The 26943-nt window shown below is 40.6% G+C and overlaps 2 protein-coding genes across 3 annotated transcripts; both read left to right on the forward strand.

The window, feature by feature from the left end:
* The first annotated feature begins 180 nt into the window (after positions 1 to 180).
* Positions 181 to 1960, forward strand: cdpf1 (cysteine rich DPF motif domain containing 1). Of its 2 annotated transcripts, none has more exons than XM_034074805.2 (3): positions 181 to 365; positions 566 to 677; positions 1015 to 1960. In XM_034074805.2, exons 1-3 carry the CDS (start codon positions 256 to 258, stop codon positions 1117 to 1119), a joined length of 327 nt encoding a protein of 108 aa, XP_033930696.1. In that variant the 5' UTR covers positions 181 to 255; the 3' UTR covers positions 1120 to 1960. The 2 variants fall into 2 exon arrangements, with proteins under 2 accessions (XP_033930696.1, XP_033930695.1); XM_034074804.2 differs by having other exon boundaries at positions 182 to 365; positions 1007 to 1960.
* An 85-nt stretch (positions 1961 to 2045) lies between these two features.
* On the forward strand, positions 2046 to 6393 carry cdkn1ba (cyclin dependent kinase inhibitor 1Ba). The gene is made up of 3 exons (XM_034074803.2): positions 2046 to 4108; positions 4525 to 4680; positions 5204 to 6393. The coding sequence occupies exons 1-2, from the start codon at positions 3706 to 3708 to the stop codon at positions 4665 to 4667; spliced, it is 546 nt and encodes a 181-aa protein (XP_033930694.1). The 5' UTR covers positions 2046 to 3705; the 3' UTR covers positions 4668 to 4680; positions 5204 to 6393.
* The last annotated feature ends 20550 nt before the right edge of the window (positions 6394 to 26943 follow it).

The following is a 26943-nucleotide window of genomic DNA, read 5'->3' on the forward strand; positions in this document are numbered from 1 at the left end:
CATGTATTAATTAGACCTGTGCTTTCCCTTTAATTACACTAACTGCTGTCAACACTATTTATTTTTGCCTGGTTCACTAAATGCTAATATGTTCTATACAAACAATATATTAATATTAATTCGTTTATTGCTTTTTAACAACACTGAAAAGTATACCACCCTACCGTTAGGTCGCGCCAAAACCTAACGTAACAACATGGCTGCTCGAAAGAAGAAGCAGGAAGTAGACGTTTCTGCTCCCTCTGCTTAGAAAAGATGGAGCAAACAAGCGAGCCACGTCAAAAAACATTTACTTGCCAGTTGTGTGGTTTAAGTAGTCCTTTTACTTACTACGGCCAGAAACCACCAAACACCAGAGCCATTGTGTAAGTGGACCAAAAAAAGGCAAACATTTTGTGCTAATGTTGTTAGCTACGTAATAGCATAACCACGGCTAACGTAGCAGCGAAAGTAACCCTAAAGCGATTCAAACGTTCCATTTATGACACATTATGTCCATTAAAACACATGCGTATCTAAATTAAGGTTTATATCAACTTATATCTGCATTTCTGTCGTCCGACAGGTTGCTTGAGGAGTGTTTTGTGACCCAGGACCCCTTCAGTCCGGACAAGGAGAAGTTTCTTGTGTTGGGGTCTACCTGCAGCATGTGTAGCCTGTGTGTCTGTGTTGGATCGGTAAGATGTATTTGGATTACTTTGGTCTGTTTAGCTACAGCTTCAATATTTAGTGGTGTAATTCAGGATTTCAATTGATTATCTGCTGATTAAATGTAAACAAAGTTATGAATGAAGGTGCTTATCAGCCAGAACTGAATGTCCAGTCTGGATTTGAAAAATGTGTTTTGGATGTTTTCTTCAGATGCCATTGCAATTATGTGGCATGCTGTGTGAGATGCATGACTTGTGCCTTTTAAAATCAAGTAATCCATCTTTTAAAAAAAGAACATATCCAGTGCTTATCTGAAAATGGAGCACTGCACACGCTGTGCTCTCTCTCTGCTCAGGACTGCAGTCTTTTCTACACCAAGAGGTTCTGCATGCAGTGTGTGAACAAACACTTGGAGCAGTTCCCTCATCAGATCCAGGCCGAGCTGGCCAAGAAGAAGCAGAGCTCTAAGGCTGCCGTCTCCTGACATCGGACTACAGGTCCATAACATGCTCACCAATAGAAGAATATAAGGGTCCCAAATGTGCCAAGATGCTTTACAAGAACAAGAAAAAAATCTTCAACTGCTTACTGTAGTTTATTGAGGTTAAGCTTTTTATTTGATGGAAAATGAACACCTCACATTAGAAAAATACTAGTCTATGCTTTTGTCCAGTAAAGTTAGGCTGCTGTATTAGCCTTCAGGGGCTTATTTGTTTATTAGTTTCTGGGGGGTTTTATAGAAGCAAGGGTGTGACTAGGTTTGCCGGACCCCTGATGGATTGTGGTTGCAGACTCCAAATCAAAAATCAGCCCCGCTGGTTTGCAGGCTGTTTGACTCCTAGTTCAAAAATCTGATGACATGTACTGGTTGTGCATAGTTGCCCTGCAGTGGCGTAAACTTTTCTACATGAAAAGTTTAATATATTGCTACCTTACACTCATTACAAACTGTTTAACACTCAAAAGAAGTAATAGCATTTCCAAAGACACGTTTCTGTGCAGTTTTAGAAACAGATTCATGTCTGCTCTTGTGATGCAGGAAAATTAATTTGTGTACAATTTCCTCTTGAACTTGATGAATTATGCCTGTTTTGCAATGTTTTAATGCCCCCTTTTTATCGAGAGAAGACATTTTTATGACTTCAGGAACATGTGGCAACATTTAAACGACTAACTATCTATTTAGTGTGTGGACATGACGCATCTTTACGAGTGCATCTCTGCATCCACAAAGAGTGCACTGTTTACTTCCATGGAGTCGAAAATGTTTTCCTGTCTTATCTCAAACTATAAAAACGGTACGTAGTGACCTTTCTTTCTCCGTTTCGTGACTGTTACATTGTAGATCATAATTAATATGTAACTAATGTTCGTTTCAGTGACATAACCTGCTGCGGTTGCATCATCCCACTCTGCTACATTAAGCTGTGATAAACAGTTCCATCATTTCCAAAACACACCCTTTGTTCTCACTTGCCGTTTAATCTGTTTTCATCTAAGGGATCACTCTGTACAACACAGATTTGCAGCAGCATAAATATATTATGGGTTAAGTGTGATCCTGGCGATAACATCGATACAGCAGATGGCCTTGCCGTATTTATCACGAGATGCTGGACGTTTTCGAAAAGGCTAATTGAAACAGCATGGCCTCTAAGGCAGGCCCAGTGCTTTTTACTGGCGAATGCTGAAGAGGAATGCAAAGCGACATTCACTGTTGAGTTTAGATTGGGACATCGTGAACTCCTAGGCACAAGGAGTGCTGCTTACTACTGCCGATGCATTCAATCAATTACTACAGGATTCCTATGCAGCTCTGGGGAGTACAGATAATTAATTTGATAACTTAAGCCTTGCATGAACACACATTTAAATCTTTAGGAATCTGTAAACTGAGAACCAACCACGGGGAAATGGTGGTGAATTTCAAGATCTTTTTTTCTTCTTTTTAAACCTGCACCATACTCTGTTTTGTCAGTGTTTAAATTCCAAGCACACACAAGCAATTACAACCAGCGAAGCACACAAAACTCCTCTGTGGCACCAGTGGCAAAGTCTGACAGCGATAGGCACCGTGCCAACGATGACGGCAGGCTTTCTGCTCCCGAGCTGATGTCATCGGATGCCTGGGAGGCAGATTTGTGGCTTATTTCGCTTTTTTTTTTTCCGGAAGAAAAACCTCATTTAAGTGTCGCATTGTCCTTAAATAGCCTCGAAGCTGTTTCTGGATTACAGTGATTGAATCAAGTGTGCCTAAACTATTTATGTGACACAAAATCAGATCAAGCTGTGATATCTGTCAGCACTAGTACCAGCATTTAATGATTTATTCCTGCGATAGCCTGGAGCTACACCACTGTAGATCAGTTTACAGTGTTATATACATTTTGTTTTATTCAGGACATGTCACAGTGCACGGACATATAGATACAAATGACATGAGATGAGATAATGACATCAAATGATATATTTGTCCTGTATGTGTTCGGTTAATGTCTATCCTGAGGCCAGCTGTGATAAATGGAGTACTAATGGAACAATAAAGCAGGATTTCGCACTCCATTATAACCATAGCCTTTGTTCCCTTTGCTCTCTGTGTATTTAACTAATCAAACAGGTTAATTGGGCCATATTCGTGTCGTGTGTAGAGTTAATCCAATCCAGCCCTGTGTTGTTGTTTCCCTCTGTTCGACTTTAAGAGCTCAATGGGCGGTCCTAGTGCGCAGACCAATGAATCGCCTTCTCTATTTAAATAGTCCTTGATGTCAACTTTTCTTCTTCACTCGTAGCTCCCTCTAACGCCATGTTGGCTGTTATGACTTGACTTGTTGTTTTCATCAGCCTTACTACGGACTTGACAGGAGTGGCTCTCTTAAAACGCCCCTGCCCCCTTTGGAGAAGCTTAATTCCTTCTTTTTTTTTGCGCGGACGCGTTTTGGATGATACGCGCGGAGTATGCACGCAGCATCCCCGTGACTTTGCATTTGAAAGGAATACTACTTGGAAATAGAAGTTTGAAAGGTTTTTTTTTTTTTACTTCCCCACATTGTCTATATGTGCAACAAAATGTCAGATGTTCGCCTTTCTACCGCGAGCCCCACATTGGAGAGGGTGGATGCGCGGCAGCCGGAAAACGCTAGACCCTCGGTGCGCAGAAACCTTTTTGGCACACCGGACCCAGAGGAGCTACAGAGGCATTTACAGTCTTTTGCACAGGAAGAAGTGCAGCGTTTTACGGAGACGTATAATTTCGACCCCGTCAACGACAGACCGCTCTCCCCGCGCAATTTCGACTGGGAGGAGGAGCGCGACGCACCGGAGTTTTACTCCCGGCAGCCTCACACGAGACCCCAGCGAGAGGAAGACCTGCCCGGACACAACCACCAGGAGGGAGCCGAAGGGAGGTCGGATCAACCGGACACACTCGGTTCGAGGAAGAGGCGTTCAGGAGCTTCAGGTGATTATTCTTCACGTATTCTTCGGCTGCTGTGTATTTCTCACTGTGCTGCAATGCAGAGGCATGAAGCGTAGGGTTAACTGAATTGAGTTTAGGGGGGGGGGGGGGGGCAGACTGAGAATTACTCTGTTAAAGTCATATAAAGTGGGATAGAGCTCGCACGTATTAATTACATAGTAGCAAACATAATCTGGCACCATTTTATTTTGTACTGTTTTAATGGTTTTAGGTCTTATATATGTTGCATTTTTGGAGGACCCTGACACTTAAGATTTGTAATGCCATATCTACACTAGCTACTCTGTATATGACAATAAAGCATTTAAATCTAGTAGTTTATACCTCCTGTCGAATATGTCAGGTGCCTTTTTTAAACGTGAAGCTTTAAAACCCTGACCACTTGTTTCCCCTGCCAGATTCCTGCTCCAGCGAGTGTCCTGGTAAAAGGTCGCATACCGATGAAGAGGATGATGAAGACCAGTCGGACAGTGCAGGAAGTCAGGCGGTGAAAGCCTCGGAGGAGAGACCCAGCACGGAGGTTAGAACGGAGGCCAAATGAAAAACAGTGCCAGGTTAGAAATCACTATTTTTTTTTTTGCAATGTTATTAAGCCATTAAAATGTAGCATAATATATAGGATTTTGCTTAAAATTCTGGACGCAAATATAGTTTCTGTACACTTGTTTAGCTTAGGCAAGCACACGTTTATATCCTGCACTTTACACGTCATCAGCTCTTTAAACCAAGATATTGTTTTTTCCTGTTATCTACCCCATTGTGCTATGAGTGTTTAACACGTGTGTGTGTGTGTGTGTGTGTGTGTGTGTGTGTGTGTGTGTGTGTGTGTGTGTGTGTGTGTGTGTGTGTGTGTGTGTGTGTGTGTGTGTGTGTGTGTGTGTGTGTGTGTGTGTGTGTGTGTGTGTGTGTGTGTGTGTGTGTGTGTGTGTGTGTGTGTGTGTGTGTGTGTGTGTGTGTGTGTGTGTGTGTGTGTGTGTGTGTGTGTGTGTGTGTGTGTGTGTGTGTGGTTTCTAAGCACGAGCAACTGCTTTTTTAATTGCACCATCCAACAGCTTGTTTCCTCTTTATTTCCCACAGAGCGGGGAGACCTGTTGCTGATGGAACACTGTAGCCTAGTCATCATCTGACAGATGAGGGTGAAAATAAAACGCAGCCTTTTCCTAAAGAAGGGAGGAGGAGAGGCTGCACAAGCACTGAATATGTACACTATCAAGTTTTGGCACACATTTCAATTTAAATGGCCTCAGAAGAAGCAGACAATGTAGCAGTGTGCAAATGGATTTTTGCTCATTTTTTTTTTTTTAAATCTACTACCTATGTTTCAGATGTAGCACATAAAGAAAGCATACTATGCTTTTCATACCTTTTGTTAAATGTATTTGTGTGAATTTGACTTGGGAAGTTGCAGTGCAATTTCCAACAGATAAATATTATTTTGTTAAGTTGGTCATATTTTATTATTATTATTCAGGTAATTGATGTAAGTTAAAAAATGCAGATTTGAAAAGAAGTCAGGGTTGTGTGTAAACAAAACGTCTTCACTTTTTCTATGGCTTTATCTGTCCCAGTGTTGTATATCTTTTTTTGTGAAGGCCCAGATGGCCACACTGTAAGTTGAGGGTCCATCTAAACTGGGAACAGCCATGACATAAAGTTTACATGCAAATATGGTGTCTTTATTCCCCCCATTTGTATTTCTTTTTTTTGCCAAAGTTTGTGCATTTTGTTCTGGGGGTAAGGGAGGGGGGTTTAACTGCTGAGCAATATCCAACCAAATTTTAACAGTATTTGCTAATAATCCTAAGAATTTAAAAACATTTTTTAATTAGACGAGTTCATATTTTAGTGGCTTTTAAAGTCACGTAATCCACCCCCTTATAATAAGGTGTAGTCCAGGTTAACATAGATACAATATGTTAAAAACACTGGGCTACTTATTATGCAAATATGTGAATCAAAGATTTGTTATTTGTGGTGTGAAATTCATGTGGAACATGTAATTGCACTATTATTAATTTCTATACTTTTTTTTTAAGGCAGAAAAACAACTCTTATTTGGCGTAAAACTTTGAAGTGTACCTGTGTGCTTTATTTCTTCTTTTTTTTCAAAACACTGAAAAAATCCTACTAACTTATTTATGTCAAGCTTTTTATTGTTGGTGTACGTGTATAGCTTCCTGAAAATACATTTTTTGTAAATATATATTTCCATTATTGTTTGTAAGATAAATAAATTGTTGCAAAACTGAGCCTAATAATCGATTTTATACCCTGTGTGTTTCTGTTACGTCTCAGAAATCATACACATGCTTACTCTTTTTGATTGCAAAGCACACTCCTAATCCACTCTTAACACACACTTCAGGTTTAAAGTACAAACACATTACTAAAGGTTTAATTAGTTCTTTAATCTGGTCTGATGAATGACATTGCATAAATTATCAACAGTATAACCTTAAATAAATGACCTATAATGGTAATTTTTTGAAACAATAATCCAGTTGTAAGCTTTTTTCCAGCAGGTCCCTAACTACCAAAGCATTTCCAATAATTTGCCAATAGTTGCTCTACTTCCTATGAAGTTACTACTGCCATTTAGTATAATAAAATCTAATGTGTGTGGTTGGAATACAACACAGCACAGCGCCAGAGTGCAGGCTGTGACTGTGCTGGATCCTCTCAGCCCAGCTCTGCCTCTAAAGTTGAAAACAACAAGGGTTAGTCCTAAGGAAAGGAGGGAGGGAAAAAAAGTTTGGAGTTATTGACGTTCCCTGGATCCAATCACAGCAAAGAGAAAAAAAGCAGACCACTTAGGAGCCAGCCAGTCAGAGAGCGGGGGGAGGGAACCTCAGGACAGTACAGGCTGTTCTTTTCATAAAACACACACCACCCAATTAGTTTCATTGGCTGCCTCTTTCCTGTTGATATCAGCATGTAGGAGTCAAATACAGAGCGAGAGAGAGAGCGATTCCTATAATACCTCATACTGGCTGTGACTGCAGTAATTACAAGTGAGCTCATGGCCTATTTCTAAACTTTTGCAGAGGATTGCAACACTTCTGTCACATGGGTGTTCCCTTTTTTCACACTTGTGTTTCCTACTTTTGAACACAAGACATGTCATAAAGAAAGAATGACAGCGTTCACATCATAATGTGTTAAAAGTGCAAATATGTGTTACTCAAAGAAACAAGGAAAAGCCATCATTTTTGTTGCGTTTAACTTCCACTGCAATCCTGTTTGTGTGTCTTTCTGGAAACGTTTATCAAATTTAGCAGGAATATATAATTATTAGTCTTTTATAAAGCACCTGACATTTGCGTCATAACTGATATCGGATTATTGGAAGCACTAATAGTTTCCAAGTTCAAGAAAAGTCTGTCAATATACACAACGCCAATTTCCACCGGATATAGTTTCGCATTTAATATTTTAATTCAATCATTCTCCAAATGTGTTAAGCAATATGTATGGAAGAGGAGAGCATTTTGTATTGGCCCCTGTCCCTTTACATTATGGCATAGCCTACTTGGCATCATCATATTGTCATGACACGCTGTCCGAGTTTTGTATATTACTCTAAGACTAATATAATATTCACCATTTTGAGAAAAAAATGCTTTTCTTCTTGGCCAGGCACAGCGACTTTCTGGTGTCTGACCGTTTCCAGGCGTACTTATAGTGACACTGAGGGGTCTAGGACGTCACTTCCCCCCGCCAAGGAACAGACGAGCATGTAATTCTATACTGTACATTTTTACATCATGTTGTTCTTACACTAAACAGAGTTATTAAGTCAACTTTAGAGGTGTTGGTTGGCAGATCTTGGTGTATTCAATATTTCCCCTGTCCTCATAGCTTAGCTAATGTCCTTACTTTAAATGTACCTACAGACATTACAGTGGTATCTATCCTGTCATGTAAATCTCTGAGCATATAATCCAACTTCTTGAAATACATGCAAATGTTGATCAAATGTAACCCCTCCTTCATGCAACAGTCATTATAATTGGAAACTATGTCAGTTGCATAATAAGCTACACATGACTGGAGGTGGCCTACCTGTGCAGTAATCTTCTTTCAAATGATGTATTGTTTAACAAGCTTAGGCAGCATTAGCACAGAAGCTACATCCACAATAATACGTTTGGTTCAAATGCATAACTTTAGCCATATTCACGCCTGGCATCCTCACTAGTCTGGGGTTTTAAAGTGCTGCTGTCTTTGTTTTGGTAAGTATTGCATTTTTGTCTAGATGGGTGGAAATGCTTTGTATACATAAGATCAACCCATCCTGGTACTTTCCTTCTACGCCATGGCCATGCCCCTTTTTGGGTGAAAATGTCTGTTGTCATTTGACTGTTGGTCAATACAGATTCTGAGTTCATCGGCAAACAATTAAGAACCCCGTGCTTTTTTTTACTAACAAGGAGCCCAAACAAGATGGTCAGCCAGTAAAACATTACATCATGTAATTTGAGATTTTTGTTGTTATGGTGTTAAAACTCTTTCGTGTACGGAGATGGTTTTCTTCTTATGTTTTTGATTTGTTTTGTTTGTTGGCTTGTTTGTCTGCCAGTTAGATTATAGTCCCAGACAAGTAGGGCACGCCTCTTTTTTTATATGAAGGGTTGGATTAGTGTGTTTTTTCCATGTATGGGAATATATTTAAAATATAAAAAAATGTATAAATATTGTATTTTTCAATATCTTCCTTATCATTTGACCACATTTCTTCACCTCTTTAATTAGATTGTTATCTATGTCATACAAACATACAGCAGCCATGCACATTCAGGAGTTTTGTATTGAAATCCCTATTTTTTGTTAATACCTCCAATAGCATATGACCCAGTGACTCCCCACAACTTAACTGTACAAACACATCACACTTCTTTAAATTGTATATGATTATCGTTATAAAAAAACAGGTGTTGAAAATATATGAAAACAAAATACGTGTATTCTTCAGATGTGGAACTAATTGAAACCTCAGTTATCCTGACGAGACCTCGCCTGTGCACACCTGATTGACATCTTCCTGATCAGACCTCATATCACCTGTGTGTGCAGACTCTTTAATAGGGGGAATCACATTCTTTGTTTTGTGCTGTCAGCTCACATCAAACGTGTAGTCGTCACCTCAAGCGAAAACACTGCATAGGTTTAGGCGTCTCGCCAACAGTAGTCGAGTGCAGCTCTTGATTTAGAGAGGCAGAAACCTTTTTTAGTGAAAAATTGTTTCACCTTTGACCCTAAGGTGGTGCAGGAAGAGAGGCAGTAGCTCATATGCCATGATGTCGTTATGAAATCACCACTTTCAGACAGATGTGCCAAGCATGACCTCAAAACCACGGCTCACAGATGACGTTGTTCACGTTACCCCAGTCTGACCCTGTTCATCATTACGCTTTGGGTCGGTGTGAAAACGACGCCCACACAAAGCCGCAGACACATGTCGACCTTTACCAGTCTCTTCTGCAATCCAAGAAGTATGAAGAGTTTAATCAGTCCCCGTACACACCGGTTCACTTTAAGCCACCCCGAGTATGCTTCCAAGTCAAAACACACATTTCCAGACGTAAATTAGCAGGCACTTAAATGTTGCTGCAGATAACGAGAAGAGAAATGGCTCATAAAAGTCTGACATCTTGGAGCTGACGCTATGAATAGATATTCAGCAGAGATCTACAAAGTATGAGCTCATAGCTTGGCAAACTCCATTGAGGGGGACGTTTGTTTTCCCTCCTTTTTCTTTTTAAGACTGTCTTGTTTTATTCTGGAAATACAACTTCCCCATCTGTTTGGTGTTGTTATAAATTTGTCTGATTTATTTTTTCTTACTTCATTTAAATGTGTTACTGGGGCAGGCCTGATTTATTTTTCCGCTTCACTCCGCCTCATGGTCATGTGCTCTTGGCAGTGGTGGGCCAGCGAGAGATGAAGTGGAGATAGTTGAGAGAAAAGAGGGAAGGAAGACGGTAAAAGGAGGAAAGAGGCATTGAAGGATCGAGTTAAAGGGAGGAAAGAGAAGACAGGCTTTTTGGCTGTGTCTCGCTGCAGCCCGGCCAAATCACGTCCAATGCAGGATGTAAACAAACTAATCTGCCAATGGGAAGTTTTTACACATTTTGGTTTTCACCCGGCACTGTGTGACTCATGCAGCCTGGCTGTGTGGCCTCAGATGCTGGCCGGCCTGCAGCACTGGAGAGTTCAGTTAGCCTTGCAGTAGGGGTCACCAACACGGTGTCGGCCTGCTATCGTCTCTATGCAAATTCAGGAGTTTTTTATTTAAAATCTCTCCTAGGTTTAATACCCCTCATGTCATGGGACCCAGTGGCCCCAAATCCCAACACGATAGCATAACTAAACTGAATAATAAGGCACAACTACTTATTAGATTTTAGTCCACCTTCTATTAATTTTGAAGAAGAAGGCCCTTTATTAATTAACTTCAGTTTTTCATTCTTTTAGTTATATATAAAAACCGAGTACATGTACTCACAGGACCTTTACAGATGACGTTTGATGCCCACATGCACTAACACAAATGCATTTTTTTATTGAGAGGTGTCATAGCCAAGAGGCTGCCATTTTTGTACGGGCCAGAGAGAAGGGGTTCGTTGTCAGAAATACCCTTCCAATTCTCTTGAGTTTGAAGACCTGCACACACATGAACACCCCTTCACAGCCTCTCTCCCATGCCCTTTGTGGGTCACATGCCTTTGATTTCTTTCATCTGGCCCTGAAGGTTCAATGACGTGTGTCTGAAAGGAGGGAGGAAGAACAACTTAAATAAGGCAACAAACAGCTGCCTCGTGCTATAGCTAATGACCCGGGGCTATATATTTTCCCCGTGTACATCAAGGTTTCACAGCTGGGGGATGGCACGCAAGCCTCAGACAGACAATTTGAATTTGTGTGTGTGTGCTGAGGCCGTAAAAACATTTTTTTTTAAATGCCCCCACCTATACCGTTGCTTCTAGGAATGCACTGATGGTGAAGTCTCCGGTTTGCATGCACGTATCTAGTAAACAAATGTTGTATTTGACAGGCTATCATACATTTGAGAGTGGATGCCCGACAATATCGTGTACAACCTCAACTACATATTAACCAATGTTTGCAACTTGCGTAAAAAGTAAACAACATTGAAATGAAATCTGGCCGTGGATGATCTCTGAACAGTTGACCCCTAAACTGGATTTTGTTTGGGGGGGAGGGGCGGTGAGTAATATTTGACCTGAGGACAGACGTGTTGCTACAGGAAGTATCAGAAGTCACAGGTCAGACTGAGGGCAAAGTAAACTACTAATGTGTGTGATTGGTGCTGTGATTGGGTTTGGGTCGCGACCCTCCGAGGGGGCAAATGTTAAAATGCTGAATCCCTGCATGAAGGCTGCAGGGAGATTTTCTCTTTCATTGAGGGTGTAAGGGAGGCTCACAATTCGGGCAACCAATATGATGTGTCTTCCAGAAGTCAGATATCAGGACATATGAAGTCTAAATTCCACAGATGGAAATGAGCTATTAGCTATAATCTGGCATATTGCATCTCTTCTCTTTGCTGAGATGAATGTTTTTGTATGCATGGTCCTTCTATAAATAAATAAATACAAATTCAGTTTTCTCCCAAATTGTTAATTCTTCAGCCTTAAGAGTTTAAAAAAACACGTGTTTTGACCAAGTCAATTCAGATCTCTTATGTTTCATATTCCTATACCAACCATTGGCCCAAAGCATATAGGGTCATATCAGTATATTGTGAAAATCTAACAAAATGTATATTCATTTTTTATTATATTTTCTAGCCAATGCTATTCAGTTTCTGGAAAAATTAATTTGAAACCCCTCTATGTTGTTGTGTACCAGAACAACTTTCACACTTAAAGTTAGTACTCCAAGTTTAGCCTGTTTGTGTGCTAACAATTGCTAATTAGCACTAAACGTTCTTATTACTATAAATGAGGTTGTAAACTTGCTACTCGTGAGACAATCTGGTCCCAGATATCACTTCTCAACTCCAACTTTAGTTTCGCATCCCAAGCTAATTGGACTGTAGACTAAATGTAACTGGAGGAACAGAAACATCTTGGACGAGATATCAGATGCTTTCATCAGAAATATATCAGATTGTCCCCAGTGGCTTATTGACTTGGCTTATTGATTTCCAAGACTGAGGGATCACAAAAGTTAGCACATGTCGAGCTTCCAGACATTCTCCAGTCACACAATAATCACACAATGGCACTTAAAGGTTTGAGCATCTTGTTTAAGGTGATTTGAAGTCTCCCATGAAGAACTTCCTCCTACTGCATACACATTCAGAGTCTTTGGCTAGGCCAAGCTGACCATAACCATAGCCTTGTGTGTTATATTTACCCCTCCGTTTTCCAGGAACACACTGCTGTTGATGGGACACACAGATAGGTTAGATGTCATCATTACTTGGCTGTGCTGCATTGCTAAATGTATGGCACTGCTTATACGTATAGAGAGGCAATTAGCATGCAACCGCCATCATGGCTTCTGCCTAGGTGGTATAAGGGTGATATCTGAGGCTGGATATTAGAGCAGATGTGCTGAATGTCAAGGCTCATGTGACTGAGCATGTGTGAATAAGCAAAACGAGATGCTGTGGTCAACCAGGGGCATGACACTGCCTCGTACACTTTCCCCTTTATGTTTTTGTTCCTCTTTGTGTCTATACTGTACATGCAAAACACATAGGGGTCTTTCTGCGAGGGCCGGCTATAGGTGAAAGGATGTGATTTCAGAGTGGGGGGATGTTGCTGCTGGCAAGTCATTTGCTCACCCCAGAGAGTTGACCTCTTTAGAAAAGACCAACTTGCCCTGCAGTTGACACTAGAGTGTGTGTTTTGACTGTGGATACAATTGCATGACCCTAGCTGACTGACAAATCTACTCAAACCTCTATTGGGAGAAGGCCATGAACTCTCAGGAACAGCTGGAACTTGGAAAATGATTTTTTTTGAATTTGCCTCATCTGTTTTCTTTTTGGAGAACTTCATTCGCCTGTTTTTGTAACACTACCACCCCAACCAACTCCCATATCATTTGTTCATTTTAAGATTAGTTCCACGCCCATTCTTGCAGCTCTGAAAGGCTGTGAAATAGAGGTAAAATTAATGTTTATTGTAAAGATTTTATTGGTTGAATGTATGTTGTTCAGCGTTTGGTTATACTTGATTCCAACCTCTTCTGGTTCCAAAAAATCTAAATGAAACAGTCAAAGACCAACATACCAACAATGTAGGCTTTAAAACAGTAGTCCTAAATACAATGAGTGACACCAATGTGACAATTTCCACTACTTACAACTACTTATATGTTGATGTAAACATGCTAGCTATTGTTGCTATAATAAGCACAAAGTATTTGTTCATAAACCAAAATATTGGACACAATTACATTTTTTAACTGATGGTCGTGATATTAGAAATGTCAGCGATTACCAAAGTTATGAAATAAATGTGAATTCATCCAATTGTTGGTTTCATTTAAATGCACACATGTGAACCTCATGGTGGAACTAGAATATATTTCCAATTGTGTGCCAATCCTTGCTGTAGTTGTTGAGATATTTTGCAGAATAGATGAAACCCTTCACCAAATGGGCCGTGGACCATATTTCAAACATCACGTTGATCATAGTCTTTTTTGTACTATTTTTCTTTGGAAATCTTTCTTCCTCCCTTGAACAGTAAAATCACCCAAGAATACTGTGCAACCTTCAGTTTAAGTTTTAGTTACATATGCACAAACATAACCCTCACTCAGGCCTGGGAGCTCTCCAGAGAAACCACAACCGCTGTTGGAGTCGAGTTCAGCGAGAGGGAAGCGCATCCCGTTCACTTTCACTGCCCACATTTATCCTGGCTGTGTCAGTTTACCCGGAGAGATGATTTACAGATGTTTAAACCCCTTATCTACAGCTTCATGCCGCTGTGGATTTGTGTCAGCATTTTTGCTGGAAACTCAAGACGAGCATTAGTGTATGTGACTGGTGTGCTAAGTTGAAAATAGATATTAAAGGCTATTCTCTTGATGTATAATTAACCTCAGCACAAGGTGAAATGTGGGAGTCATATGGGTTTTCATAAAACGTTATCTGATAATATAGTAGACATGCCTATTGCAGGTAATAACTTGCGACAAGTGTAGTTAAAGCAGAGCAACTGGCGACCTTGCAATATACAAATTATTTAGGTGTTAGAAATACAGAGACAGTCTGCACACTCTGTGGTATCAGGATCACTTATGGCCCACACATTTACCATGCACACACACACACACACACACACACACACACACACACACACACACACACACACACACACACACACACACACACACACACACACACACACACACACACACACACACACACACACACACACACACACACACACACACACACACACACACACACACACACACACACACACACACACCTAAAGCAACAGTATACTACATCCCACACACTTTGACTCTTGAAGCAGCTCTTTTATCTGGTTTGTAGTTAGAGACTAACAGTTCTGAACCACGCAACACATGCAAAGAGGACACTTGATGACCTTTGGCATCGATCAAATGACAACCTGCAACCACGCTCTGCACTGTGAAGCAAATAAGAGAGTGAGAAAGAGGAGGAAACGGCGAGTTCTAACAGAAGACGATGTCTGTCTCTACTAAACCACAAGCCAAATGTCACATCCATCACCGTTGAAAGAAAAACCACTGAACCGAGTTCCCTTTCTCACAAATAAACAAAGTATATTTCACTCATTTCAAATATTGAACACATCAAAAAAGGTACCTATAGAACTTCAGAGACATTGTACTTTTAGCTGGTTCCTTGAAAAAAGAAGCTTTGGAAAACAGATGTTTTCAGCAATAATTGTATGGTTTAATAACACTATCTATATCTATATCAGCATGTTCATCATGTATCTGCCCTGTGAACATAAACCATCCGTCTGCACAGTCCACAGTGAGATCAACAAGACACACCTGTGTGTATATGGCCATGATCCAAAAGCCTCCTATTTTTATGATTGATGATGATGCATTTAGGTTGTGATAAGCTTTAATGTGGCTGTATTGGTCGATCATTAACTGTAATTAAGCTCGAGGGTCACAAATGTACTTTGGGTTCGCTTGCACAAAGCGCAGTCTACTGTGCACAAGCAACTGACAGATGGACGAACAATTTGACTGCATGCTCTTTTTGCCGAGTTAAATAGCAGCAATCTTTTTCTCTGATAAAGTTGGCATTTTTGTATTTACAAAGTTATTTTAGGCTCTGTTATGTTAGGACTGAAACTAGCCATACAATGCCCTTTCAATGCCCTTGTACACACATTCTGTATCACAGTATCACATGTTGACTTATTATGCCATTTATTACACCTGTTTATTGTTTCCTCAGCTACCAATGTTCAAACAGCACCCTTCTGCAGAACCCAGCTTGTGTACCTAGGGCTGTCAGTCGATTAAAATATTTAATCGCGATTAATCGCATGATTGTTCATAGTTAATCGCGATTAATCGCACAATTAATCGCACATTTTTTATCTGTTCTAAATGTACCTTAGAGGAATATTTTTCAAGTTTTTAATACTCTTATCAACATATGAGTGGACAAATATGCTTTATGCAAATTTGTATTATCATTTGAACAATGACAAATATTCTCATGAATATTAAACACAACAACCTCTGAACATTACAAATATTCGCCTCAATTCAACCTGGAACCTCTCATACAATAATACAATACAAAGTGTGTGTGTGTGTGTGTGTGTGTGTGTGTGTGTGTGTGTGTGTGTGTGTGTGTGTGTGTGTGTGTGTGTGTGTGTGTGTGTGTGTGTGTGTGTGTGTGTGTGTGTGTGTGTGTGTGTGTGTGTGTGTGTGTGTGTGTGTGTGTGTGTGTGTGTGTGTGTGTGTGTGTGGCCTGGCATTACTATACTTGTGGGCCTAAATCTGTCTACACAGTCACGTGTGGGGACTCGCCTCCCTTATGGGGACAAATTGGAGGTCCCCATGAGGGGGATCATTAATTTTAGGGTGAAGACTTGGTTAGGTTTAGGATTAGGGTAAGGGTTAGGGTTAGGCATGTGTTGGTTATGGTTAAGGTTAGGATAAGTCTCCAGGAAATGCATGTAAGTCAATGTAATGTCCCCTGAAGTGATATATACATGGTGGGTGGGTGGGTGTGTGTGTGTGTGTGTGTGTGTGTGTGTGTGTGTGTGTGTGTGTGTGTGTGTGTGTGTGTGTGTGTGTGTGTGTGTGTGTGTGTGTGTGTGTGTTCGTTCGTTCGTTCGTTGGAGCTATGTGCAACTCAAGGCATATGCTCGAACGGGAGCTGCCTGGACAGTCCGTGTACGTTTTGTTAGTTTGATTTTTCGTTTGAACCAAAAGCCAAAAAACGAAAATACCAGCCTTTTTTCGTTTTAAATCAAAAATGAAAAAACGTGAAACCAAAGCCGTGTTCCTGTTTATGTTGTCTGAATAAAAAAACGGATAACAAGAAGACCTAATAAAAAAAAACGGTCTGATTTTGGTTTTTGATAACTGTGACTACCCGATCCGTCATGAATTTAACTTCTGTTAGACAGCTATCATACTGAATAAATATTTACTGTGAATGTATGCAAAAATGTATGGCATATGGCTGTCTAACAGAAGTTAAATTCATTCCTCACTTATTCTGACAATGTACTTAACCCCAAATAAAAGAACCCAATAAAAAGAGTTGTTAAATAATAGTGAAGTCACGTTGTTATAACAATAACTCATTCTCTCGGTTTTTATTTTTCAGCTTTGCTAAAAGCCACTGTGTCAAGTGTCCATCTGGTGTTGCCGTCCGGAGTTGTCCAACATGGCGGACCCTCTCGCACATGCGCAGAATCGATCGGGCAGGGTGACGGATCGGGTAGTGACAATAACAACTTCATTACATTTTCCGTTTTGTATTGAAGAATGAAGAAAAGCAGTCCGGTGGACCGGAAGTTAAAGAACATATTTCAAAATAAAAGACAGGAGGATATAATGGCAATGCTGTAAAAGACCCAGAAGTCTGACGACCCTTGGCCCTCTGCTTCCGGCACCCATGCTGACGAGGATACGTTTATTTCTGCATTCACATGCATATATGCGTTTATAGAGAATACAAGTAATCTTTGCATAACTTTATTTCGCTGACTTCCGGTTTGTACTGTGTCGTCAAATCCAGTGTCCAGCTTGTCGCTGTGTGACAACGTCATGTTTGTTGCATACCTGCAAGATTTACCTGTGACAAATGTCAGCGTTGTGAACAGAACTGTCACCCTACTTTCACCTGCACCCAGCAGCAAGCGGGAGAACAATATATCATACAGTCGACCCCTAAAACAGTTCACACAGTAATGGAACAGTTGTTAAGCATTATTTTGTCCAACTAGTCTCTACATTATGAATTTGATGTTTGTCTAAACTGCTAAGAAGCTGACAGCTGAGTTAGAACAGAAAGACATGCAGGCCATAATCACTAGACGCTCAAAAGAGTGTGTGTAAGGCTTACATGAACTGAATTGAAACACTGTCCATTAGTTGATTAATAAACAAGACATTCAAGTCAAAGTTTTAGGCATTTGTAAATATGGACTATGAATGAACACATGCAATGTGAAAACACACAAATAGGTTTATTCTGAATACTCATAACAGTATCAGACACAATGACTTTACTGAGAGTGAAGATGACATGAACATGTAGTTACTGTATGGTACTGAAGACAAAATACAGTATATTGCATTTACCTCTTCCTCTAACTCTATCTCCAATATTGGCCTCCATTGTTGTGCACAACAAAGTGTTCAAGCTCAGGTTTCTAAGTGATCTAATTGGTTACATGGCTTTTAACGTGTGCATTCTGGGTGCAGGGGCTTGATAATTGAGTGTGGTATTTCAGTGGCAGTGTTTAGCAAACAACACACAGGCTGTCGGTTTTGAATAACGTGTCTAATGTAAATAAGAGTGTGTAGTTATTTGGTCAATCCAGTGTCCAGCTTGTCGCTGTGTGACAACGTCATGTTTGTTGCGATACCTACAAGATTTACCTGTGACAAATGTCAGCGATGTAAACAGAAATGTCGACCTACTTTCACCTGCACCCAGCAGCAAGCGGGAGACATATTTCAAGTTGTACTTGTGAAATTACGTCTACAATTAGGAGGGTGAGTAATTAAGCTTTTATTTCTGTAACGTTAAACTTATTGTTTTTCTTCAACAAGTTTGACTACATTGAAAGACAGAGGAGGGACAGTATGTGCATTCTTAATGAACATACTTTGTATTTTTGTATGTGTCAGGGTGTTATGCTACAGGTCCTTGAGGACAGGCCCCACAGTGAGGTCAGGATGAAGTGTTACTGTCTTAGTTACCGTCTGGTTCAACATGTTCCTGGGGATTTGGCTCATTTCAGACAGGTTAGACACAGCCAATAGTAAAACATCAACTTTAATATAACTAGCACAAGGTAGCTGCTCCCCAGAAATGGACTGACTGGTCTGTGTGTGCTGCACAGAGGTCACAGTTGTGTTTTGTTCCTGTTCTGTTGTTAAAGAGTCATTTTTCTTCGTTCATAGTATAAAAGTAAATCAATTCATATCAGTATGTATAAGAAGATGTAAGTATAGAAAACATTTAGGAACAAATATATGACTTATTTACTCCTTAAAATAGCACAATGTTATTAAACCAAAATGTTACCCTAAAAGAAATTATACAAAGCAAACTGAATACGTATTTATTTTGTTTCTCTTCTTACAGGTGGGGCTGAAAGACTCGACCCCCGTTGAGCTGGAGCATCATGGCTGCAGTTGTGACGTGTGTTACCAGGGCTCTCGACTAACTTTTTTCCCCATCCTCCCGGAACCGTCCCGAAATACAATCTAAGCCGTCCCGAAATTAATGTGGACCGTCCCGAATTTAAAATGTTAGTTTTTCTACATTATCATGAGTTAAAATCATTCAAAGTGACCTTTAACATAAATAAAACATCATACAAATCATTAGATGATAATTCATCAACCTTTTTATTTGAGTAAATCAGTCAATCACATAAACAAAGGCCAAATATATTTAAACAAACACACAAATGAGAAAATTACTCTAATATTGACTCCAATCAAGTCCAAGTAACAAAAAAATCCAACACTGTCCTGAAGACAGAACCCAAAGTAACCGCTAACCAGGATGAGAGTCTGTAACACAGTCAGGAGACCTTAACAAACGGCCCGCCCCCTCGCACACAGACGGGAGAGAGAGATCTCGTCTGGATTGGAAAGCTCGAAAATACATCATAGACATACACATGTTTTAGTCTTATTGCATATTAGAAACGGAGTTGGTGAAACTAAAACTGCGATATAATGTGTATGTAGCAATAATACATACGACATATACTTTTTAAATGTCTCCAGTACCGATAAAAAGTCCGATAACGTCGGGGCTTAACGTTACCACTGTCTTTAATAATTCCGGCCCGGGGCCCGTTTAATACCGGGGCTCGGTACCCGTCCCTACATGGGGAGAGGCGCAGCATATTGCTAAGACTAAATACGATGGAGGGTTCTCTTCTCAGCCTTATTACCCATAGGGGATGAAGAGGAGTAAGTAAATAAAGAGGCCGGCGCTCCAGGGTCTGGTTCTGCTGTGCGTTTTTGTAATGTAACGGTTACACATTTCAGAATTCCTCCACGGGATGCCATTGTACATCACTCAACCCGCGAGATACACACTCAGTACATAGCTAGACCCGCGAATTTGCGGGCCAGGAATTTGCGGGCACAGCTGTAGCTACGTGTGCGTGTATTTCGCGGGTTGCTAAATGTTTTGTGCGTGTGTGTTTATGTTGACAAGGAGGTTTAATAACTGTGTGCTACACAAAACGTGCAGTCGGTTTCATTTCCATCGCCGTTTGTAGTAGAGTTAGCAGGGTATTTTTATTTTAACTCTCCTCCCAAATTCGTCCCAAAATTATTTTTTATCCTCCCCGACACTATTTTTTACGACGACGGGACGTCCTTAAACTCGAGCCCTGGTGTTACTCTCCTGCTCCAGTCACATGACTCCCAGTGGGTTCCCAGTACTCAGCTGTACAGAGCAGCAGTGGTACAAACCAAGAACTATGGCAAGTCTGAGAATAATGTCATTGTAATTCAAATACTAAAACTACACACACATCATCTCATCATTTCTATATCTTGCTTAAACCCACAGTGTGTAAAACCAGGCCCGGAAGAGAACATGGCTGGGATGTCCGCAATCCAAAGCAGGGAACAATGTCAGAGAAAGTAAAGTGAGAGATTAGTATGTGAAAGTAAGCTATGCACACAGAATAGTTGATGTGTTGATGTCTCTGAGAGCTGCTGGATGTGTCTGCCCTCAAAGTGCCAGGGATCTACAAGGACTTCACCGCTGCTTCTGCACCATAGGTATCCCTGTGAGGTGCCACTAGTGGAATCTGCTCTCGGTAAAGTTCAAGCAGGCAGTCCCTTGTCATATGAACATCACCATGACAGCTAGAAGTCACACCGCTGCCCCCCACCATGCTCCACCACGGCCAGATCTGCCACTGTCTGGCTACAGACTACAACCATCTGCATGCGTTTTTTGTTGTTGTGAACATCAACAGCTGCCCTTAAGGGGATAGTTCTGGTCTTTTGAAGTGGGGTAGTGTGTGGTGTATATCCATAATCAGTGTACTACCTACAGTAGTCGTGTGGAGAAACATACAGGAGCCCCGGCAGAGCAGAGCCATGTGCGGCTGAGGACGTGGGCAAAAGCAACATTGATTTTCTCCACCAAAAAAGCTATATCAGTTTAAGTTTACGTTATTTAATGCTAAAAATAGCGATTTCTTTTCACATGGGCCTTCATTTTTGGGTGGATAAAATAGGTTTTGCTGCTGTGTTTTTAGAAAAATGTGATTATTTGTGGCCTAGTACAGCTTTGTGCAATTACCAAGACACAAACTGGTACTTTTGGCACAGTTATTAAACTCAAGTTGCCTTTCATCTATTGAACAGATATGGGTTAGCCCTACTAACCCTACACCCAGAATGCACATGTTAAAAATGATATCACTTAGAAACCTGAGCTTGAACACTTTGTTGTGCACAACAATGGAGGCCACTTTTGGAGAGAGAGTTAGAGGAAGAGGTAAATGCAATATACTGTATTTTGTCTTCAGTACCATTCTATGTTCAAGTCATCTTCACTCTCAGTAAAGTCATTGTGTCTGATACATGTTATGAGTATTGAGAATAAACCTATTTGTGTGTTTCCACATTGCATGTGTTCATTCATAGTCCATATTTACAGCGTGCTACAAATGAAAATGCCTAAAACTTTGACTTGAATGTCTTGTTTATTAATCAACTAATGGACAGTGTTTCAATTCAGTTCATTGTAAGCCTTACACACACATTCCTCTTTTGAGCGTCTAGTGATTATGGCCTGCATGTCTTTCTGTTCTAACTCAGCTGTCAGCTTCTTAGCAGTTTAGACAAACATCAAATTCATAATGTAGAGACTAGTTGGACAAAATAATGCGTAACAACTGTTCCATTACTGTGTGAACTGTTTTAGGGGTCGACTGTATGATATATTGTTCTCCCGCTTGCTGCTGGGTGCAGGTGAAAGTAGGGCGACAGTTCTGTTCACATCGCTGACATTTGTCACAGGTAAATCTTGCAGGTATGCAACAAACATGACGTTGTTCAATGGTTGTCACACAGCGACAAGCTGGACACTGGATTTGCCGACACAGTACAAACCGGAAGTCAGCGAAATAAAGTTATGCACAGAGCTTGCATACTTGACTTGTATTAATCTCTATAAAACGCATATATGCATGTGAATGCAGAAATAAACGAATCCTCGTCAGCATGGGTGCCGGAAGCAGGGGGACCAAAGGTCGTCAGACTTCTGGGTCTTTTACAGCATTGCCATTATATCCTCGTGTCCTTTATTTTGAAATATGTTCTTTAACTTCTGGTCCACCGGACTGCTTTTCTTCATTCTTCAATACAAAACGGAAAATTGAATGAAGTTGAATGAAAAACCAAAATCAGGCCGTTTTTTTATTAGGTCTTCTGTTATCCGTTTTTAATTCAGACAACATAAAAAGGAAAACGGCTTTCGTTTCACGTTTTTTCGTTTTTGATTTAAAACGAAAAAAGGCTGGTATTTTCATTGTTTTCATTTTTTGGTTCAAACGAAAAATCAAACTAACAAAACGTACACTTACCTTTTTTTAATTAGGTTTTCTCGTTATCCGTCTTTTTATTCAGACAACAAACACGGAAAAACGGCTTTGGTTTCCCGTGTTTTCGTTTTAAATAAAAAATGAAAAAACGGAAAAAGGCTGGCATTTCCGTTTTTTGGTTTTTGGTTTAAACGAAAAATCAAACTGACAAAAAGTACACTGACCCTGGACGCTGCAATCATGTTACGCGCACTATCCGTGCTGAGTGTGCTGACTTTTCGTACAATGTCCCACTGTCTGGCTGCCTGCATAAAGTCAAGTGCTCGGCGCAGTTGTCGGCGAAATGTCGGTCCTCTGTTTTCATTTAAAGAGCCTGTGACACGGTTTTCCCCCATCATCCAAACCCATCAATTTGAGTACATATTGTCCCATTGAAAACCGTTACTGAACTGATTTTGGATATTTGTACTTTGATAACCATTAATCTCCTTCAATGTTGACAATTTTCTGGATCTTCTCGCGGATTCTTCAAGTCCCGCCAAATGATGGGTGACGTCATTGCGGGCACAGCGCTCCAGCTGCACCGTCCAGGATCCCAGCATCTGCATGTAAACCTTTATATATATACAGTCAGATGTAAACGCACGACGGCGCACACAGCAGCAAGCTCAGACAGCGATGACAGGTTAATGTTGAACGTGTCTGAGAGCTCATATGAGGCTGAAGGATCGGTTTATGTTGTATCTGTTAGAAGTTTAGGAATGAGGTGCGTCAATATGGGCGATCATATGGTCATGTAGCCAGTGGTGGACTGGGACTAAAAACTACGAAGCCAGTTCAACAGACCCTGGATATGTTTGAGTAACAAACAAACTAACAACAACAAACTAACAAACGAGATCTCGCTAAGCGGTCCTACGACGCTGGTTATCAACTCGGTAAATCAAGCCAGGGTTTCTCTCTCTAGCTGAGAGCGCGTTCACGTCTAAGACACGAGTGGATCCGACTTTAATTACTTTTGACTCGAGTGTTTCGTCAACATAATGTGTTAAATAATACTTCTGCATCCAGTCTGTGACACTGTGAGTGTTGCACGGCCAGATGAGGCTGGAGAAGCTGACTCAGATAAGGAAATATATGATATATTATGATATTATATGATCGATGATCTGATTGATGATGTAATATGAATGATAAGTGCGACACGTCGGCGTCTTCTCTGCATGGCAGTTTAAACTGTATTTTCTTTATCCTGTAATATGACTTGAGAGATTTAAACTCCGCACACTGAGTGATCTCTTTTCTATAGACGCCGGAGGCGGGCAGCGTCAGGTAAAAGAAGTTATTTAGCCTTCTCAAACCTGAGCCTCACGCGCCGCCTATGGAGGATGTGCTAGTTACTTATCCGACCGGCCCACTTCGGTACCGGCCCATCGGGATTCGTCCCGATGGCCAGTCCGCCACTGCACCCAGCCCACGTAAACTGTCAACGGGGGGAGCCTCGCTGCGGGGAAACGGTGGACCTAGTGTCCCGATCGGAGTGGGAATAATAATAATAATCCGTGCATTTTATCCATTAATTTCCCAACATTGTGGTAAAAAAAACACACATTTAATCCATGTTGGTGTACTACAACTACAAAAAGCATCGGTTTGTTTTCTCATCAGGAAATGCAGACCGGCTCAAACAAACGATTTTTAATCATCATCCTCACTCATCATTTAATGTGTTCATATGTTCGCCGAATTGACATGAAAGCACTAATAAATGTAGTTTCATCCACTTGAGTTTACAACCACAAAAATAATCGATTTGTTTTTATATCACATCCGACGGGAGGAAATTCAGCAGCTCTCACTCCCGATTTGTAATGCTAATGTAATCAACATCTTCACCACGATCATTTATGTTTATGTCGCCGAATTGACATGAAAGCACTGACAAATATGAATATACTGTAGTCAACTTCATTAAAACGTTATTAACGTGCCTAATCTCAGTAATTCACCATTTCTACGCATGACACAACACACTTTGTTGGCTCTCGAAGCGTTCCCGCATTGACGTCACTTCCGGCTTCCCCAAAACTTCAAAATGAGTCAAGGAATTTCCCCGCGATGTTCGAAATTATTGATATTTAACGAAACGGTATCGCTTTTTCTTTTTTAAACTGACGGTTCGAGATTACTAGTAGCCCAATATTTCATTGCACAACAGTTGTTGGGATGGTGTCACAGGCTCTTTAAACAGCTCCTTATATCCGTTAGCGCAGCTAGCTAGCACCAGATGCTAACAACAACAATACACGTAAAGGTCTCGCTCGAGCCACACATACACACACCCTCCCGGTCCTCCCGATGACCAGTCGGTGCCTGCCAGTGAGCGTGGAAGTGTGGTCTGCCGCAAGCAGGCAGCAGGAGCGGGGCTGTCAGCATCAGCTTGTAGATGGTATTTTAAACTCGATACACTCTGAAACTACGGGGCGGCCGAGGAAAAAAATACACATGCGTTAATCGCGTTAAAATATTTAGTGGCGTTAAAAAAAATTGCGTTAACGCGTTATTAACGCGTTAACTTGACAGCCCTAAAAAGTATACAAACATGGGTTAATGATAAGAGGTAACTGAGTTACTCTTTATTTTGTTAAAGTTTCAGCTATTCTGTTTACAGTTCTGTTCACATTATTGAATACGTTTTGTTAAAACATTGTTGTTTCTTTTGATGTGAAATATTATTTATTTAATTTAAATAAAAAGCAATGTTAATTTTGTTCACGATTTGTTGTTAATTTAAATGTATCAGTACCAACTAAATGTCCTGAACATTATATGTACAACAATGTAATTGACATCTAAGGTATGATACATGAGTACTTCTTAAAGGGATTTTTTTTGCTAATTTGAATAGGATTCATTCATATTGCTGCTTGAAAGTGCTTAGCCAAGTAAATTAGATTTTTCGTGGATTATTTATAATCGTAGACTGAGCAGTGTTTTAAAGCTGATTCAAGATAAAAGCTGATGTTGTTTTATAATCCTTTAAATTATATTTTTTCTTCCCGCTTTTTGGAAGAACTGTCTTGGGTTATCTCCTGTGTCCAAAGTTGGCACAGCGAGACTTGTGTTTTTTTGTATCTAGAGGAAGACTTACATGGTAGGCTATCGGGCGGGACATTTCCGACTCATCTCTAAGTGATTTTCCATTCAAAACAGAGCCTATCACGTACAACTTGTACGAAAGTAAACAAAGGAGTCCAATCTAGGCTTTAATACGGGGGTGGGGGGAGTGTGTGGGAGAGAAACTCCCTCTGGAGGGAACTTTGGGATGTTAGCCTTTGCAGACCATTTACATGCACAAAAACATAAATAAACACACTACAGGAAAGAGAAAACTCCAAAAAGCATAATAGGGCCTCTTTAATCCCTTCTCTCTGACTTCCTCTGTCTGGTGTTCTCCAAGCCCATTAACTTTACTGAAAACATCTCAATATTATTATCAAATCAGGCTCAAAATATTTAGCAAAGAGCAACAAAGCAAACGTACAGGCCACAGCAACGATTTAACCAGACTATGACTGGTGGTGTTTTTAATTTCCCAACCTGTCTGTCACCCAGGCCATTTCTGCAACTGAGTGAATTCTGAGCCTCTTCTATGGCTCCAAAGAGGCCTATAAAATGAGCCATAATTGTTATGTAGATGAGCGATGAGGTTATGTCCCTGGGTGGATAAATATATCTTTATATGAGAGCATGGTAGGTAATGAGCAGTCATTATGATAGGGGGGCTGTCTTAGGTTGCACTGAGTCACATCCCAAGGGCACACACACAAACAAACACACACACACACACACACACACACACACACACACACACACACACACACACACACACACACACACACACACACACACACACACACACACACACACACACACACACACGGTGCTGACAGCTTTCTCTCCCACAAATGTATAGAATAAATGAAAAGGAAAGAAAGAAGTAGAGCAAGCAGAGGGAAGATAATGAAACCACAGCTTTTCTCTGGGCCCATAGAAAAAGGGAGATTAATGGAGAGGAGTTAGACACAGAAACAAAAAGAAAAGACAGCAAAAAAAGAGAGAAATCCCACCACACAACTGCAAGAATGTCTTGGCTTTCACACACAACTTCTGCCATTACTAGAGAAAGAGAGAGAGGCTTGGTGTGTTTGGCAGCAGCAGCCTCTAAATCAAACACATAAGCTACAGCAAGGGGAAACCACTGCAAGGAAACCATGAATTTGATTCTGCTGTTATCGGGGTCAGCTCTGCTATCTCGCACTACTGTAGATTCTGTGCCTCGTGCAGTAATCTTACATTTACACGCGTCTTTGAACTCTGATAAAACCATAAGGCCACCATTATCATTTTCACTACCAGAGCACACACTCAGATTTACACAGCAGCCACGCCCTTCCTAACAAGAACTTACACAAAGCTGACACCACAGACCACACTGAACTCGAGATCACATTTGTTCTTGTAACAAAATTACTTATA

This window comes from Pseudochaenichthys georgianus, chromosome 23, assembly GCF_902827115.2.
Source record: "Pseudochaenichthys georgianus chromosome 23, fPseGeo1.2, whole genome shotgun sequence".
NCBI classification, from domain to species: Eukaryota; Metazoa; Chordata; class Actinopteri; order Perciformes; family Channichthyidae; genus Pseudochaenichthys; species Pseudochaenichthys georgianus.

Excerpts from the sequence above, each read along its gene's own strand:
- cdpf1 (XM_034074804.2), top strand. The coding sequence starts at position 256 with ATGGAGCAAACAAGCGAGCCACGTCAAAAAACATTTACTTGCCAGTTG. Across the intron at positions 366-565 it reads CCAAACACCAGAGCCATTGT|GTTGCTTGAGGAGTGTTTTG; the intron begins GTAAGTGGACCA and ends GTCGTCCGACAG. Across the intron at positions 678-1,006 it reads TGTGTGTCTGTGTTGGATCG|GACTGCAGTCTTTTCTACAC; the intron begins GTAAGATGTATT and ends CTCTCTGCTCAG.
- cdkn1ba (XM_034074803.2), top strand. The coding sequence starts at position 3,706 with ATGTGCAACAAAATGTCAGATGTTCGCCTTTCTACCGCGAGCCCCACA. Across the intron at positions 4,109-4,524 it reads GAGGCGTTCAGGAGCTTCAG|ATTCCTGCTCCAGCGAGTGT; the intron begins GTGATTATTCTT and ends TTCCCCTGCCAG.